The sequence below is a fragment of the Haemaphysalis longicornis genome, unplaced genomic scaffold (genome assembly GCF_048455015.1).
Source record: "Haemaphysalis longicornis isolate Haplotype H1 unplaced genomic scaffold, Haemaphysalis longicornis Haplotype H1 scaffold_3, whole genome shotgun sequence".
Lineage (NCBI taxonomy): Eukaryota > Metazoa > Arthropoda > Arachnida > Ixodida > Ixodidae > Haemaphysalis > Haemaphysalis longicornis.
Genome location: NW_027526335.1, coordinates 95,717,099 through 95,734,849, shown reverse-complemented (window position 1 = coordinate 95,734,849; position 17,751 = coordinate 95,717,099). Strand labels below are relative to the sequence as shown.

Sequence of the window (17,751 nt, the reverse complement as noted above, 5' to 3'; positions counted from 1 at the left end):
CGCGGGCCGATGGAGTTTCGAGCAAGCGATAAACAAGTTCCCGTAGGCAATGTTTGCGCTATGACACGTACGTTCTTTTTTTTTTTTTTTTGCGACGGTTTTCTTGGTTCTTAGGTGTGCCTGCAAACAGCGTGAACCGACCTTCACACAAGATAGTTCGCCCAGAACAAAAGAGAAAAGGAAAGGAAACGCAAATAAGTCACTACCACCTGGCGGCGAGTCGAGGTTTTGCGCAAAGACAGTATGTAAAAAACACAAGGAAAAAGAAAAAGCGGCCGACTTACGGAGGCCTCGACAGAAGGCTGTAAGCGATCGGCCGGATAGTGTCGATGCTCCGCTGCCTCGTTTTTCTGAAACCTGGCCGAGACGGACTCCGACTCTGCTAAACACTCGCCTCGCTATCTTCAACGTAAGTACAGCCGCCCACCGTTTTGCCCTTTTCGTACACCGGTATATACTTTGTAGAGAGTGTGAAGCTGTATGTAAGGTTGCCATGAGGTATAGTGAACTGTTTTCGAGGTGTTGCGGTAGCGACTACTACGCGTTTCGAGTGAACACGTAGTAATCGAAAACGCTGAGATCATTGTGAAGAGTAGAGTAATGCCAAAGCAGTTCACACTACAATACAGCGAGTTGTTTCACGAAACGATGATAAAATTGTATCTTCGTTTAACAATCATTACTAAAAAAAAACGTTCAATTTGAAACTTCTGTTTAAACGGGCGACCCGACGCTAAGATCTGAGGAGCAATGTAGAAGAGTGGATTTTTGCTAGACCTACTTTTGATTTTTGTTGATCGCGCACCGAAATTTTTCACGCGTATATGCGTTTCTGTCTTTCGTCTGCATCAGACGAAAACGCTACTACGGCAGGGTAGCGGACCCGCAATCACTTTCTTGGCAGCCCAATAAAGGGGGGGGGTCTAAGTCCACACTTCATGCATGTTTTTATTGCTATACGCGAATGGTAAATGACGCTTTGTGCACGCGCGAGTTGCATCGGTAGATATACTCCCTGTTTAACGTTCACCAGGCTCTTTCTACTCCAGAATGAGAACCTTGTATCCTTTTTTCGTGGTCTGTGGAAAGCAACAATTAAACTGCTACTAGAACATTCGTTGAGTTTAATTGCATGAAGAAGAAAAAAAATTGAGACGAAGTGAGCTTCAAGGCTGTAGCAAATAGCGCAGGCAAAGAAACAGAAACGACATTAAAAAGCTTGTTTTAATGTTCAATGGCTATTGGCCTTAACTGTTTCTTCGACTGTCCTCAGGATATGTGAATAGTGTTCAGTTGGGTCCCCCATTGGGTTGCATGTTAAAATAAAAAACTTCTCCAACTAATCACTTCCCCAAGAGCAACACCGGTTATTTCTTGCTTTGGCGTAAAGTTCCTATTAGAAGCACGTGTGGGCGCAGTTTTCAGACATAACGGCCTAAAATGCATGTAATCTTTTGTAACGCCGGAAAAAGAAGAAAGAAACAAGGAAAGAGGTAAGTAAGCTAGAAAGAAGTAGGCGCGGCTGTTTTTGCTGTAATTCGCCTAAGAATTTCACATGTGTTTCAGGCACTTGACAGCGCCGGCAAATGTTTGGCGCTACCGTAACTGATAGCGCTTTGTTTAGTAGCCCTTGCTGTGCAACCAATTGCTGCTTCCCCCTTCAGCGAACATTTCACCCAGACATCTTGAACGGATAACGCTGACAATATTTCAGCGATAACTGCGGCCAGTTCTCTAGCTGACACAGGATTGATCGCAGAAAATGGACGGAGTATTTACTAATCCCCAGGAGGCAGTGCAAGAGATTGCCTTAACTCACGCCCAGAGTTCCTCCGACCGATCTAAGTGCATTTATTTTTGCGAGAAAATAAAATCAAGCTTGAAAGTCAGACAACACCGGTAAGTCCGCAGGGTGGCTTTTACTGGATTCATAGCTCGTGTAACGCAGGACATGAGGCAATAAAAAGCCATTAGTAACCAATAGAAAAAAGCGCGGGGGAAGGGTTGCCGCTCGCTTTGCGAGCTCTATGCACCTTTCATGCTACACCTCTACAGCGTTGTACCAGGTTCGAAATGCTGCCTGGTCCGGTATTACAATACCGCCGGAAACCACGGTAGGCTAGACTAAATAGGTTAAACCATGCTAGGTGATGATCCCTGGGACACAAACAGCATTTCCTCACCATACAAGGATTTAGCAACCCTGGTTGAGTACATTTGCTAGAAACCTCCCAATGAATATACAATCGCACTATCGGCCTTCAGGCACTCGATAGGCGTGGCTGCAGATCTTTGGGAGAGGCCCTCCTCCTGCAGTGGACATAACCAGGTTTAACATAAAGATAAGATAAAGATAAATTAACCAATAGGTATTCAGACATCACAACTCTGAAGACTGATACAGCATTAAACCACTTTTGAAACAGGTCGGACAATTCCGTAGTTGTTGACACGGCCGCAAATCGGGCACGGTGTTCTTCGCTCAACTAAGGATCCAGACATGGATTCCATAGTGAAATACATTGTTACATGTGTACAAATACACAGTGCAAACACATTTAGGAGTTCGATATACTCGCTTCATAATCCCTTTAACGTGTCTACACACGGTTTTCGAGGTGCACAACGCGACATGGCCAGTTTATTTAAAGACTTGTGTGGCAATACCTTTGTTCCCGAGGGCGTGCAGTACTTCAGAATGCGTAGTTCTTTATGACAGATGTGAGAATTCATGCAAACAACTGGAAATAGGCTCCACATTCTGCTATGACCGGCACTACAGAGGAAGGTTCTTCACTTGAAGCGAGTACCCTTTTGCGGATAGGCTGCTGTGACCCGGTCTCTTAAAACAAAGATGTCCGTTATTGTAACGTTAGCTGGCCAAACAAACAAGAGGTGTCACCGGTTATACCAGGATATGTCTCAAACGAAAAAAAAATATTGATCAGTCAGGTAAGTTTTATCGTAACACTGCTGGTGAAATTTATATACGAAAGGCTGAAGATTTTCTTGCCACACTAGACGTCATTCTAGTAGAAATGAGTAGAATTGCTTGGGATTTGGCGAGTTGGTTTGTAACGACTGAGAGTGCAGCTTGAACAAAAAAACACAGGACTTTCGAAGAAAACACGGACACAATGCGGACTATAAACTGATTTACTAAAAGAAAAGGGGCAGACATATACGTAAAACATTGCACAGCATTGACACAGTGTGACACTCTTTCCCACGCGATCAGTTAACAGGGTAATCACCAATAAGGTCCATTTCATTCTCTGTCAAAAGCACAGAAACTTTCACCTTCAATTCTTGAATTCACAGCGCTAACAAGAAATAAGGATGATAGGGAAAGCACGACACACAGGCGCACAGACACACAGATTATATAACACCGACTCGTCCAAGCATCAACTGTAACCAATTTTCACCTTTCACTACGGAAGTGTCACCTTTCTTGCTGATAGCCATTGCGTCGGCAGTTTCACGCGCTAGGCGATTGCGTTTATTCCAAATCACGTGCATATCGTCGGTGCGCGCGGCGCAATCAGGGCAATGGAAGCAAGGGCGGCAATGAAATGGTAGGTGACCGGATAACGACCTGTGTTTTTTCTTTCAAGCTGAACTTTCATATCTAGAAATGAAATTCAACTTTCCAGAACTGCTGACATTCTGTTCGAAGTGATAACGAGCTTTGACATCGGGCGTAGTGCCACTTATGCCAGAGAAATTTACCTCGTTGCGTCGGTCCATTGTTGTCCCAAATCAGCGCAGCTCGTAGGGAAAATGCTGGACGATTACGGAGACCTTCTACCCGCCCACCTGGCAGAGAAAGCAGAGCTGGAGTTGGGCGAGACTCCTGAGCGGCGGACGGAAGCCCTGAAGGAACTGCGTGCGCTGGTCGACGGTGAGTGTTCTGGCCCTATTAGAGCTACTCAGATGGAGGAAAGGTCAGAGCATGGAAATTTTCTTGAATGGCTGTTGGTGGGAGGATTTCAGGCGCACCGGGCGACCATCTTGAAAAGACATCTCCGGCTCCGATACTTTGAAAACAGCTAAACACGCTAATCCAGAGGCAGCTAAGCGGAGTTGCAGGTTGATACAAGGCACGCCTCTCCATTTCATTCCCTTGGCCCCTCGTATGCGTGTCATAATGGTAAACTGGTCACATAGTTGTGCTGCTTGCATGGGTTCGATTCTGAGGTTCGAGTCCCGCCGCGGACGCTGCATTTCTGGCGAATGTGGCTTACAACGTTTTAAATCGAAGCTTTATTTGGCTTGGCGAAAGCGAAATCCTGCGGTCCCGTACACGCAGAAAACTCCTCTGGCGCAACAATGTCCGCATGCGCGAAAAATAAAGCAGGTGTAGGAGGAGTTTTAATAAAAGGGACAGAGATTGGCCGTGTTCATAGATACGTAGCTAGACTGTCGCATCTGCCGGAACTGGCAAGTGGGAACAGCGCATCGGAAAGAGCGAATAAGATTCTCTCTCACAGCAGAGCGCGCGCGCAGTGAGATTTCTATTCCAAACTCTACTTTAATCTTTTAACCAATTATATATTGTAATAACGCTCTCTTTCTCCGTATAAATAACCAGGTTCATAATTTTCCGGTGTTCTAAGCGGGCAGGAGTCCTTGCGCCCTGGCGGCGTCTTCGGCCATCTGGACTCCTGGCCGCCGTCTGAGGGGGGAAGAATGAAGGGGACTCCCATCTCACTTCTTCCCTTACCCCCGTCTTGGTCTCAATAAAGTTATGCACTCACTCACTCTAAGCGGGCGCATTAGCACTCCTCACACCCGATTCCTGGCCTATCCCCCACGTGGGTATGTGCTAAGTCACCAGGAACAATAACTACTACTACTACTACTACTACTACAACTACTACTACTACTACTACTACTACTACTACTACTACTACTACTACTACAACAACTACTACTACTACTACTGTAACTACTATACTACTACTACAGTGGAACCCCGATAATACGACTTTCAAGGGACCGCTAGAAAGCGTCGTATGACCGGGGTGTCGTACGACCGGGGTGCGGGTATATACCGATCTAGTAGATTGCCTCAGACGACAGGTGGGCTAAGAACTCATTTAAACAAGTACATTTAGCGCGTTCTCGCGTAATTCGCGAAAATTGAAATCCAAAATCTCTGAAATTCCAAGTTAAAAAAAAAAAAGAAACGCCAATGTTGTGCCCCCCCTTCACGGCGTCCGAGCTAGCCCGCCAGCCCCGCGACTTGCACGCGCGTGGTCGAGCAAGTTGAGAGGGGAAAAAGCGAGTGTGAAACTGCCAAGGCTAAGCGCAACGAAGTATAGTACAAGGCAGAGATGAAAAAAAAAAAAACAACAAAAAAAGCGGACTTCCCGTACAGGGTGGAACACCCTCAAAACGGCCCCGTGCCGTCGCTATTGAGTCAAAGTGCGAAATAGATAAGATGACTCAAACTTCGTGAGTAAACCGTGTTGCGGCGAAAATTATAGCGCGGTCTTGCTACAGTGACTTGCTACGGTGGCCAGCGAGTGACTCAAAACGGCGGTGCCAACGTATGCGTGTTCCACCCTTGCGGCGGGCGCGCGTGAATGTAGGTACCCTAGCAATGAAAGTAGCGGAGTGACAATGCCGCCAACGTCGCTTTGAAAGACACTGATAAGCAGAGAGCAGACAGAGGGGAGAGAGCGTGGTGAAAGGAAGAACCTTGGATCGAGAGGGCGAGTAAAGCGGGTGTTCATTCATCGCCCTGGGGTTGCGTCGTAGGCGCATCAGTGTTTTCGCGTTCGTCGGCGGCTCTATGGGAGCTTCAAATTCACGGCCCGCCAGCCACCTGAACCCTGAAGTATGGGCTTCTCACGGTTGGCGCGTTGGCGTACTGCTGCCGCGTAGGGCCGTCGAAGGTTAACTCCCGCTCACGAGTACCGGCCTGCTTGCTTGCGTCTGTTCAGCAAGTGGTATCGCCTTCGTGCGGATCTTCGCACATTTAGCAGCATCAAACGGGGGTTAAGAATAAAGGTCGCGATGAGGTGGCGAAGCGGTGTTAGATATGGGGAAAACGCCGGTTTATCAGCGCCAGGGACTGTCGTATGAAGCGGACCGCGTCCACCTGAGCGTCATATCATCGGGGTTTTTAATGCATTTTTTCTATGTGGAGTGTGCCGGGACCACGGTGATTCGTCGTCGGGGTTCTACTGCACTACTACTACTACTACTACTACTACTACTACTACTACTACTACTACTACTACTACTACCACCACTACTACCACTAATACTACCACTACTACTACTTATTCTTATTCTTGATGCACAGATCAAGCTGCAACGGTAGGCAAGGACGGGGAGTGGGTGTGGGAGCAGCAGCGTCAACACGGTGATCGCAAACACCGGGCGCACGTTAAAGCTTTGCTGGATAACCATTTGTACGGAGTACCTAAGCGTATTTTAGGTGCGCACAATATTTTGGTGTACCTTAAAACTGTGTTCTTTAGAATGGTGGTGGCAAAACGTTTACTGAGCCAGAGGAAGGGGTGCAAGGGCGTGGTTAGCCTCCTAAGTCCAGGAGGCCTCTTTTCCGGGCTGCCTCCCATGCGCGCCGCACCAGGACGACCTGGTGCTCCGGTGCGGAGCTGGTCAGCTATGACTCCCAGTGCTCAGGGGAAGGGGAAGGGTGGGTATGTGGGTGTTGGGGGAAGAAGACGAGGTGGTAGGTGTTGAGAGGGATGTGACAACGTGGGCAGTCGGGTGGAAAGAGAGGAGTTCTTCATTTTAAATGCAGAAAAACAACATCTACATCGGCCGACTATGAGCTGAACAGAAAATATGAGCTGTACAACTCCCAACCATCGTAGATAACAGCAACTTGACATTTATTTTCTCCTGAAGTGACAAAGCCTCTCATTTTTTGGCCTACTTTAATTCCCACAATTGGAGCTGGATCCAAGCAAAAAAAAAAAAAAAACATTATGGCTTTCCGCCCTGCGAATGTGGATAACCAACGTAGCTGTAACGTCATTGTCACGTAGTAAAGACGGTGACTCCGGTTGGTCGCTCGGGTCAATCGGTTCAAGCCAAATGTCTCCAACACGAAACGCGTAAACCAGCTCGCTTTCAGCCGCGTCGCGCTCTTGACGGGCTTCGACCTCTTGCCGTTTGGCACGACATGCCTCGCGCTCGCGATCCGCTTTCGCGTTACGCTTTCGAATGCCTTCGGTCTGTCTGGTACGCGATGCGTGGCTGCCCGTTCCCTCCTGCTCGTGCTGTAGAGCGTCTCGCCCTTCAAAAGCACGCGGAGCTACCGGAGCTTTAGCCACCTCTAAGCAAGCAATCAAGGAAGCAAAGAGAGAAATAAGCAAACAAACAAGTGCGCACACGCACGAACGCCTCGACTCACGCTTCAAAGACACGTGGTAAAGTTGGCTTTGCTGCAAGGAGTTTTGCTGCGAGGGCGAGAACAAATGCATCGAAGCAAAGCCTAATACCTCCCCGTTATATATTTAAAAAGAAATCGGCCCCCTTCGCAATTGCGATGCGAAAGCTGAGGAAACAGCGGTGCTGTCGGTCTTCGCTAGCTTGGACTCGGCTTTCCTTAGGTCGGCCCCTTTCTTAAAGAAAAGATGAGCTTTTTTATGCAATTTGTGGTAAATAAAAGTTTACAATCCACCCTCCCCAAGTACAAAATCTAAACTGCCGAAGTCCGAAGCCAAGCTCCGTCAAATTCTAAAGTCAACGATACGATTCTAAATGAAATGCTGTGCGCCCGAAATGCGATAATAGCGCAGTCGGATAGACGCCGGTTTCATAACGCGAGCACAGCTTCGATTCCGATTATGGGAAGCGTTTTCTCTTGCGAGCGGAGTTTACTGTTAACTACCCGCTCGGACAGAGCTTAACCTTAAACAGGTGTTAAAATTCTCCTGTGCTTATTTGTTGGTGTGTTTGGGTCGCCGACCGCGACTATCCAGCACAGAAACAAGCAGTACATCTGACGTCGAAGCACCTTCTATCTATATAGACACGGCATGAACTACTATAGGAAGACAGATTGAAACTTCACGCCACTATACTTCGGTAGAATCAGCGTTATCTGTGGCGGGGACCTGTCTCCTCACGTGCCATCATGTGCACACTCTCCCAGTTGGACGCACCGTATACCTAGCGTAATGACACCAGAAGTGAGCTCCTGTTTAGCCAGCCAGAACCGCGGAGGAGCCGTGGAGTTGGAGCAGACACGTGTTAGCCTTGTACCCCGGAGGCCTGGCTTCGATTCCCGCTCAACCCAAAATGCTCGACATTTTATTCTAAAACCCTTTCGATTCTTTGTAAGGGTAAAAGTTTGGGTGAATTGGTACTTTGCCATAACTGGGAAACAGCGCGAACAGGCGAACACACAAGTGGAAGAGAGAGACGAACACGGCGCCGTGTTCGTGTCTCCTTTCCACTTGTGTGTTCGCCTGTTCTCGCTGTTTTCCATTTAACCCATTAATCCAGTTTAGTCACTAGAGCCCCCCAGAGGAAACTGACATCATCCTAAGCTTTTTGACGCCTTTTTCTCTTTGCACCATCGGCCATTTTCGGTGCCGTTCGGCAACAACGACGCCGAAATTTTCGACTCAGCAGGCGTATGAATGCTGTCATATTAATACACTCGCTAAAGAGGAATCACCCCGTCTAATTCAAAATTAACCTTTCCCGTACGTTCGCTCTCTGTTGTTTTTTGTTTATTTTGCCGCTTATATCGATATTTTCGTTCTGAATTATATTAAGTTTTGTTTCGTGCACGCACATATCAAGCCACTCGAAACTCCTTATCGGACATTTCACCCTATCTCCCATATGATCAAAACATAACGACGAGAGTAGGAAGAAGGCGTTCTAAATTAAGCCATGCACGCTGCTATGTATAACCATTATCCCCCTTTACAAACGCTGATTGCTCCCCTCGATATCCTTGTAAACGTCGCAGGCGAAGCGGACGCACTCAAATCTCGAACCGACCCGCTCTTCCTGCTACGTTTCCTGAGGGCGCGAAAATTCGACGTTCCCGCCGCGTTTCGGCTGCTCCGAAACTACTACCGCATCCGCTACGAGAACCCTGACCTGTACGCGGACCTGTACCCTTCGACCGTCAAGGACGTCCTGGACCTGCAGTGCCTGGGTTTCCTACCGGATGCCGACGCCCAGGGACGCCGAGTGTTCGTCCTCAGAATGGGTAAGGTAGGTCTGTGCAGTCTTTCGCGAAGACGCTATAATTGAGTGCCAGCTGAACACTGAGACACACAAAATTCCTGGCCATCTCCACTAACGTGATACCTGGGGAGGGGCGAAGAATGCAGTATTCTTGGCGCCTTGGCGTTTTTGCCAACGGAGATGAAACCGTTGGGAGGTAGAGGTATACAGCGTTGCTGTAAAAGTCTCTTGTCTTTGAAGCACGAAGCTCTCTAACGCGAGCCGTAAACAAGTGTCCTGGTGTTTTTTTAGCACGAAATACGTTCTAGCGCCAGGCGTAAACGAGTTTCCCGGTGTTTTGGTACCGGGACTACATGAGACGACGATTACGACGATGACATCGACAGGAGACGCCAACAGCCCCAGCCCCTAAGGGGTTTGGCCCCTAAAATACTCAGGCGTTGGCGACTGAAAGCGACTTAGCGAGATTGCTTCGCTGAATGATTGGGCAATATCCTTGTTAGAATGCATTCAAATCATCTAAGGTTACTCTTGGAATTGTAGTATTTATGTATTTGTCGTTGACTGAATTATAAATTGTATTATTTATCTCGCTGTCACTGGTTACCTCTCATCATGTACACGAGCGAGAGGGCACCGGCAAACAGGCAACTGGTTACTATGCAAACGTCTTATGGCCACCGCGTCTGGATTCACTGAGCATATCCACAGGAAAAGAGCTGTGTCGGCCTCTATTGGCTGCTGGCACGTGACCCGTAAAGAGCTATCGTACAGACTACAGAAAGCGTGGCGCCGTCGCTCCGCTTAACGGTTGCAGGCTGTCACTACTGTTTTTGTTTGGCGGAGACATTAGATACCACAATTTCCATCGGTCTGGGATTAATGGCTGGTGCCATAAAATAATTGCAGGCAAAATTTCTTTCCGAACAGCCCCTTTCAATTCGAAGAATTCTTTTGCTTGGGAGAATTACTCGATATTACCCCACATGTATCCGTTGATAAGGAAAGAAATCTTGTACTGTGCGCACTTATGTATGTGAATAACGCTTCTCACGAAAAGGGCACGCTCTGACAGATGGGTCAGCCAGGTACCACAAAAGATGGTGAATTAGCCAAATGCGGTTTCGCACTATAGAAGATCGAAGCACAGTTTACAATGCTTACGAGTGTGGCATACTGCGGTTAAGACTACTTTATGATGGCCACGGGACGAGTGCAGTCAACTCTCGTCAGTGCTAACCAACGGCTGTGGTTCACCGCCGCTATTCTCGTGTTTCAGGGAACTGGAACCCCGACGTGTGCTCTCTCGAGGCCATGTACAAACCGAGCACGCTGTTTTGGGAGCACGCGATCGACGACCCGGCGACGCAGGTCAACGGCATCGCAGCGCTCCTTGACCTTCGGGGCGGCTCCCTCAAGCACGTCCGCTGCATGTCGCCCGCGCACGCCTTCAAAATAGTCTATTGCATGCAGGTGGGAAGAATCTCTGTGCACTCTAATCCCAGTACGTCCTTATATTCCTTGTTATGCTTCGAAATTGGTCACGCCGGGACATTCTGACGTAGATCGCTTGCTTTGACCTTTAGCTGAAATCCCTGCCACGGTCATCAAAATTTGCGCATATAACGTTTTTTTTCCAGCGAATCTTTATACCTCTACCCCCAAACGTTTCATCGCCGTGGGCAAAAACGCCAAGCCCTAAGACACCGAGCACATGCATCAGGCTAATCAGGCATACAACATAGAGCTTCGAATTCGTTTAAGGAAACCAATAAACAAGCATTGAGACCGCATTACGGATGATAAGGCGCCTGTAATCAATGATACCCCCCACGATGTGTTCCTGGTGAAGATTAAGTTTCCAGATTATCTCTGAAGGCTAGGCAGGACTAATAAAGCAGTTCTTTCCCAAGACGCCGAGCGCATTCGTAAGGCTAAGCAGGACACAGCATTTTCCGCATCTTTGGACACACTTCTGCTGCTGAAATGCTGTTACGCGCGCTATCTTTCATTCGCATTCGGAACAGCATCAGTCGCCCGTAGCTGCAGAGCAGGGAGGGCAAGCTAAGCCTACCAGACTTGGCCGACTAAAACACATACACAACAAAATGGCGGCGCCTCTGAACCCGTCGCAGTGTAAACAATGTCATGCAATGCGAACTCGCCAATGATCATGGCGGTGGCACGCGTAACAATAGGAGAAAAGAGTGCCGATACTCTGTATACCATTATCTAGTGACAACCGAGTGCAAGTGACAAGCCCGCCGAGACGACGAGAAACATTTCATACCCTCCCCCATCACTATTTGTAGTGGTTTACAAGAGCTTTGATGGACATCCACTTTCGCAGGGCGGGATTGCGACCAATTTTTTAAAATATTATTGGGCATTAGAGGCAAAACACAAATCTTGAACAGCAAAAACTATCGTTCCCCATGTCATAACCTAGAATAAAGCGTTTATGTCATCGTCATTGAAGGGGGATTGCAGGAAAGGGTAAATTTGCGGGGGACCACGAGGCTGATTGTTTGCGAAAAATGCAGCCCCAAATGACAATACCCACGTTTTTTCAACAGCGCATCCCTTACCGCCTCTTCGTGAACAGGTAACCGTGATTTCTTTTTTCGATTCAGTTCCAGTTCGGGATGCGAAGAAGTTCTGGTTCGGGTCCATATCGGGAAAGAATACCGGTTGGGTTCCCATTTTCTCGTTTGGTTCGAAACCGTGGCTGCAAGAACAAAACGTACTTACTAATACGTGTATAGCAGGCTGTGGAGCAAGAACGACGTGCTCCGACAAGGAATCTTCCTATGTGACGCGATAAAATCCCAACGCCAAGTTGCAGTTCTGCGACAACAATTTCAGCTGTGGCCAATGGCAGCTCAGCGTCGTATAATTGAATGCCGCCTCTACCGGCGATAATTAATGTGTCGTAGCCCTCATCTGTAACAGCATTTTTATCCAAGCATGCAAGCATAGAATTAACACCGCATGTGTTGTAGGGTGTGCAGCTGCATCAGAATGCAATGCTAGTCCGCTTTCATAGGTGAATTTCCCAGTAATTTCGCCATCTTGCTTTCTGTCCAGGTAGGTGCCACCAACTGTACCAACCGGTTTTGTCCTCCAGACCATAAAAGTTCTACAGTGAGTTAGTTCCCTACAAGTGGCTGTATAACCAAGGACAGAATTCTCTAAAAATAATACACCCTCTCTCTAACGACGACGATGGTTAAAAGTGACGCTTCCTCGTCACGGATTGTTTGGCTGTCGTCTGAGTTTTCCAAACCGCTTTGAGCATGTCGAAAGGGAGCAATCGGATAGACGCCGGCTTCATAACGCGAGAGACCCAGTTGGATTCCGGCCACTGAAGCATTTTTGCTTTCACTTCACCCACGATCATTCATCATCATCGTCAGAGAAAGTTGGCTTTCCTGCAGGGCGCTTTCGGATGCAGACGCCATCAGTTGGAACATTCAAGCTTCGCTTTAAAACGGTTGTCGTTTTGAAGCAACGCGGTAGTGGCATGCAAATACATGCATTCTTGAGTTTGGGCGTCGCTTTGCGCCCTTGCTACAGTGCTCGTACCTGGTATTTTAACCCGTACCCCGCCCCTCAAAGCGACGCCCCAATTCAAGAATACACGCATTTGCATGCCAATACCGCACCGCTTCAAAAAGGCACCTGTTTTTCTTTTTTTTTTTTTTTTGAGAATTTGGCCCTGAGTGTGAAACTTGGACTATTGGTCAAGTTAAAGCCTTCTGAAGAAGGACGCGAAAGAAATATAGTGACGAGCGCTAGCGGCGTTTTCCAGTATTTAACTTTCCTTGGTACTGCGGCGATACATGCATACCTAATCTATATCATTTGATATGGCACTGTGTACACTTCACGACTGGTCGCGAGCCACTATTGGAACTTGGCTGCCCACCTGCAGATGAAGAAGCGCATTTGCAACGCGTTCGAGCAGACTCCTCAGCGTAGGAGAAAATAATTGGATATTCACTAACCAGTGGTCTCTGCAAGCTGGTGTGATAACCTGGACCGACTCCTGTCATACGTTTTCCTGAGCACCTGTCTCTTCACGAGATCTGCGAACTATATCTTCACGGAACCATAAACTTTGAAGTGCCCTCCACCAATTCAAGTGATTGAACCTTGAACCGTGATATCTTTTCGATTGTGCCCTCCTTCCGTGTCCCTCTTCTTCCCCATCAGGGCATTCATGCCCCCTCAGACAATAAAGCTTTATCTTGCTTCCCGCTTTTCCTTGGAGCTCGGCTGGTTATGGTAGGATGTGCCTCATCTGAATTTCCTTAGTTTTTGGAGGGGAACAATATCCAGTAAGGCGATGTAAGGTGAGGCCAAAACAAATGCCCGTGCCACACGTACACGAAAAATGACATTAAGTGTTTATGGCGTCAAGATATTGATTATGACATTATTTGGACGGGCCGTGCTACACGTGAAAACGCAAAGGCATTAAATGTGTCAGGCATGATGGTGGTAATGACCAAAAATGCAAATGCACTCATATTTTAGAAGTTCTTAACATTGAGAAAAATGTCTTACAACGGTTAAATTGTTTTTTGTGAAAGAAAACGTTCTGGGAAATAGTGTTTTCTAAAAAATGGCGTGAGCCGTTTCTAAAAATGGCTTCAGCAGCTGCCGTCGCCTGCCAGCGATAGCCAAATCCGAAAAATTCAAAACGATGGGTGAAACAACGTTTTGCCTTTTGCCGCTGTTTTAGTGACGTTTGTCTTCTTCAGAACTTCGCCACCAAGAGTGCACAAAAATCATATTATTTCGAAGTTCAGCTACGTTTCCGCGTCATCACTCTGGTGTTGAGAGTTCCGTTGGTTTCATTTGGTGCTCACTGCGTTCGAGAGTAGGCACGTTTAAGGCGTTCGTGAAGTCGAATGAGTTGCGCGGAACTCCTTAAACCAAAAATGACATCAGAGCGAATGGCATTAGATTTTTGCCTGTAGAAGCGAATTAATGTCATTAAACCTTATGGCACTAAGCACTTAAAGTCATTTTTCGGATACGTGTGGCGCGGGTATAAGTATTTTGTAATGAAGTGACAGCGCTTTGCTGTCGTTTAGCTCGGGCACATGGTCTGGAAGCGCGATTTTGGGGCGGCATACTTTGTTCGTGCATGTAAATGTCATTCTCTTTACAAGTTCCATATTACTATCACCGCCATGCGGAGGCACGAACGCCGTTTATGTTTTTTTTTGCTCTGCAGGAGTGTTTTCCTATTCGCCTAAAGGCCATCCACGTCGTGAACCAGCCGTTGTTCTTCACTATTTTGATGGGATTCTTGAAGCCATTTCTGAAGAACAAGTTTTTGCAGCGGGTGAGTACTGACCGCGAATGTTGGGGTGCTTCGACGATGTGCAACTGAAGACATCGTCGAAGCACAGACTGCCACAGATATACTCCGGACCGTATACTGATAGCGGCCTGGAAGCATTAGCTTGAGCTTCAAAGTAAAGAATGGGAGGACAGAAAGAACTGAAAAGATTACGAAAACGGGAGCGAAAAAGAAAGAAAAGGAGAAGGAAAAAAGTGCTTTATATCAATTTGGGTGTCATGTGCTCATTGCTGAAGTAGTTTTGGGGTAGTTTTCTATTTTTTTTTGCAAAACCCAGATTTGTAACTTTGCTTGCGTATGTTTGTATTTTGATAAGATATGTGTCCCGCTCAAGAATGACTTTCCTTCAGGGTTTAATCTTCACGAAAATATGTGAACGGCCTTCATGATGACCAATCATATTTGAGTAAATAGAAGAATAGCTGCGTGCAAGGAATATATAAACATAAAAAGAATGAATGCATGTCCATTAGGGAAGAAAAAATATGAGGATTTTTCTTTGTGCATACTTGCGAACGAGTTTTTTTGACATGTCGTTTAATAAACTGTGCGAATATGGCATTATGTGTAAGTTATACCTTGAATGACGATAAATTTTTGGACGTCTAATATGAACATTTTATTTTCTTCTAGAACTGGGCACGCAAAGTGGTGTGCTTTATCAACGACACACAGCATTGCTTGAAGGTCCATGCGAAACAATGTCTTGCCTTCCCGGCGTTTTCACACGCCATCGCAGCACTTGCACTTAAACTCAAGTTCCCGTTTTACTGAGAGAGTACGCTTCATCGGAGCCATCGCGTCTTTTCATCTCTTAGACCGCTGCTGGTCACGTGGCGTTTTATGGCCGGACAACGCTGCGGTCACTGAGACTGATGAAGCCCATCTCTAGCAAAACTGAACGAGGTGACATAAATTGAATCATAGACCGAAATGGGAAGCAACAATTATAGAAAGACGTCAAACTTTTGTTTCTTCGCCATTCTAGGCGGCTGCCGTTTCACAACCCCCTCCACCAGTTTTGCAAATAGATTTTAAGGTGCATGTATGTTGAAACTGAGCACCACTTCCCTCTTTAAGCAGTACGGGTTCGTAAAAAAGGGGTGGAGGGTGATTAGAATCGAGACAATACGGGTACACGAATACAGCGTACACGGCGCGAGAGTAAAGAGAGACGCAACCCTTCGCTGCGGCTCCCTGACTTTGCCCTTGCTTTGCTGTCAGCACTGCCGCTGTGCTCCCGTTTCTAATCGCACCGCCGTAAAACAGGCTTCACCGCAAGACATGATTCTGATTAGCGCATGCAGCCATCGTACCGGTTCCGGGTCGCGGTGGATTGACTTCCGATGGGTGGGAAACGCAACAATTGAGAAAGCCCTTCAGCGCGTTGTCCAGGGGACGCACCCGAAGGAAGCATGCTCGATAGTGGCACACAGCAGTCTAGCTTAAATAATGCAGGTTTCTATAGAACAACTAAATGCTTTATGTTTACGAGCCTCTTATGGCCCCACAGCTTGGGGTTGAGCAGGCCCGTAAATAGCTGCAGTTTACTATGAGCCGAAAATAATTTTAGGTGCAGAGCATTTTACGTGCCCTGCTTGTCGTAGCTCGTCCGCGGTGACGCCAACCACAGCATCACTCGGCGTCACGCACCTAAGCAAAATACTTTGGCTTCGAAAAGATTTCCGCTTGTCCCTCGATTCATCCTTCCGGCCAAAAGTTAAGAGTATGCTTGATCAAGAGGTTGTATATAAGCAGAACCGTTCGAAGCTCCTGGAACCTCTGGCACTGGTCATACTTGTTCCCACTATGTAGCTCAAAGAAAACTGCGGGTACATTTGAGGCAAATTATATGCACTTAACAGTCCGCGCGTTCATTTAGTTAGGAATTCTCGTTGTTTGGTTGGTTTTTACGGAATAAAAGGAAATTGGCCGCCATCCCGCCCTGCGAACGTGAAGGTCCAGCGAAGCTGTATCAAACGCCACACATGCTGATGGGGCGTATGCTTTATGATTACTTTACAGTAATGGTAGTGGAGTGGAGTGGTATAAACTTTTAATTAGCCTGCAAAACCGACGCGGCGCTATTCTTGGCCCGCGTCACGCCCGTCGACTGGGCCTAGGTCACCTTGGGGGGAGCTTGCTGGTCGGCCCAGAGCTGTTCGTCTTGGTCGTACGATGACAGTGCCACTCAAAGTCGCGGCGGTAGAGTTCCTGTTTTTGCTTCTTCGGTATGCTTCTTGCAGCCCATACACAGCACGTGCGTGAGAGTCGCCGACTTCCAGCGGCAGACCTTGCACTTGCTGTCAGGGTAGGTCTCGGGATATATCTTGCGCAGGAGTAGTGGTGTCGGGAAGGTCCTGTCTGTAGTTATCGAAATATTACCGCCTGGGGTTTGTCCAGCTTGTCGCTGGGTGGAGGGAACTTCTTTCGAGCCAGTCGGTACGCTTTCGTGATCTTGTTGTGGGTGACCATTCTGTCCTTCACGCTGTAGCAGTCTTTATGCGTCTGCCTCGTTGCCGGCGGCGCGGAAGGATGGTGCGCGCGTCGCGGCGTGAGCAGACTCGTTGCCACATTCCTTTTCTTCGGACCCCTTGCCCTCGTATGCTGGAAACCAGACTAGGCGCTTCTTGAATTAATGGTAGTGATAATGGCTGTGTGGTCACGGTGGTAGACCATGATTGGTTCCGCGGCCATCTACACATGACAGTCGTAGAATGAACTGAATGAGTTTAAGCGGTTTGCACTTCACACAAGCGCTTCGAATGACGTCGAACGGCTCTTTCGAAAGCAGCATGCAACCTAATCTTTACCGGGAACGCGTGGGGGGGGGGGGGGGGTGTTCCAATTGTTCACAGGGCGTTATTATCCATCGTGTGGTTTGATGCTTGTTCTGTGGTTTTCTGTATTGAAACGATTACTGAGCTCTATGCTGCACAGCTGATTACCCTGTCGCATGCGCCCGGCGTCTTGGGCGAAAACTGCTGGGTCCTGCCTGGGTTGTTTGTTGACGACACGAAATTTTCCGACTAACGTGAGGCTAACAGCCCCGCTGTAAGAAAATCGACGCGTTCAAAATGGCACCGAAAGGCAGTGCGTGCAAGATCAAAACAAGCCCAAAAAGAACAGAACTCCCACTCGTGCTGTTCCAGGCAGAGCAAGGAATAAAAGACAAAGTAAAGGAT

At 47.6% G+C, this 17,751-nt stretch overlaps 1 protein-coding gene across 1 annotated transcript in view; it reads left to right on the top strand.

The window, feature by feature from the left end:
* Positions 1 to 220: 220 nt before the first annotated feature.
* Positions 221 to 17,751, top strand: part of LOC144175335 (uncharacterized) — a 49,767-nt gene continuing 32,236 nt past the window's right edge. Inside the window, exons 1-5 of the mRNA XM_077704415.1 lie at positions 221 to 409; positions 3,767 to 3,904; positions 8,969 to 9,214; positions 10,472 to 10,665; positions 14,438 to 14,548. Coding sequence (XP_077560541.1) covers positions 3,784 to 3,904; positions 8,969 to 9,214; positions 10,472 to 10,665; positions 14,438 to 14,548 — 672 coding nt within the window. The 5' untranslated portion in view covers positions 221 to 409; positions 3,767 to 3,783. The remainder of the gene's footprint in view (positions 410 to 3,766; positions 3,905 to 8,968; positions 9,215 to 10,471; positions 10,666 to 14,437; positions 14,549 to 17,751) is intronic.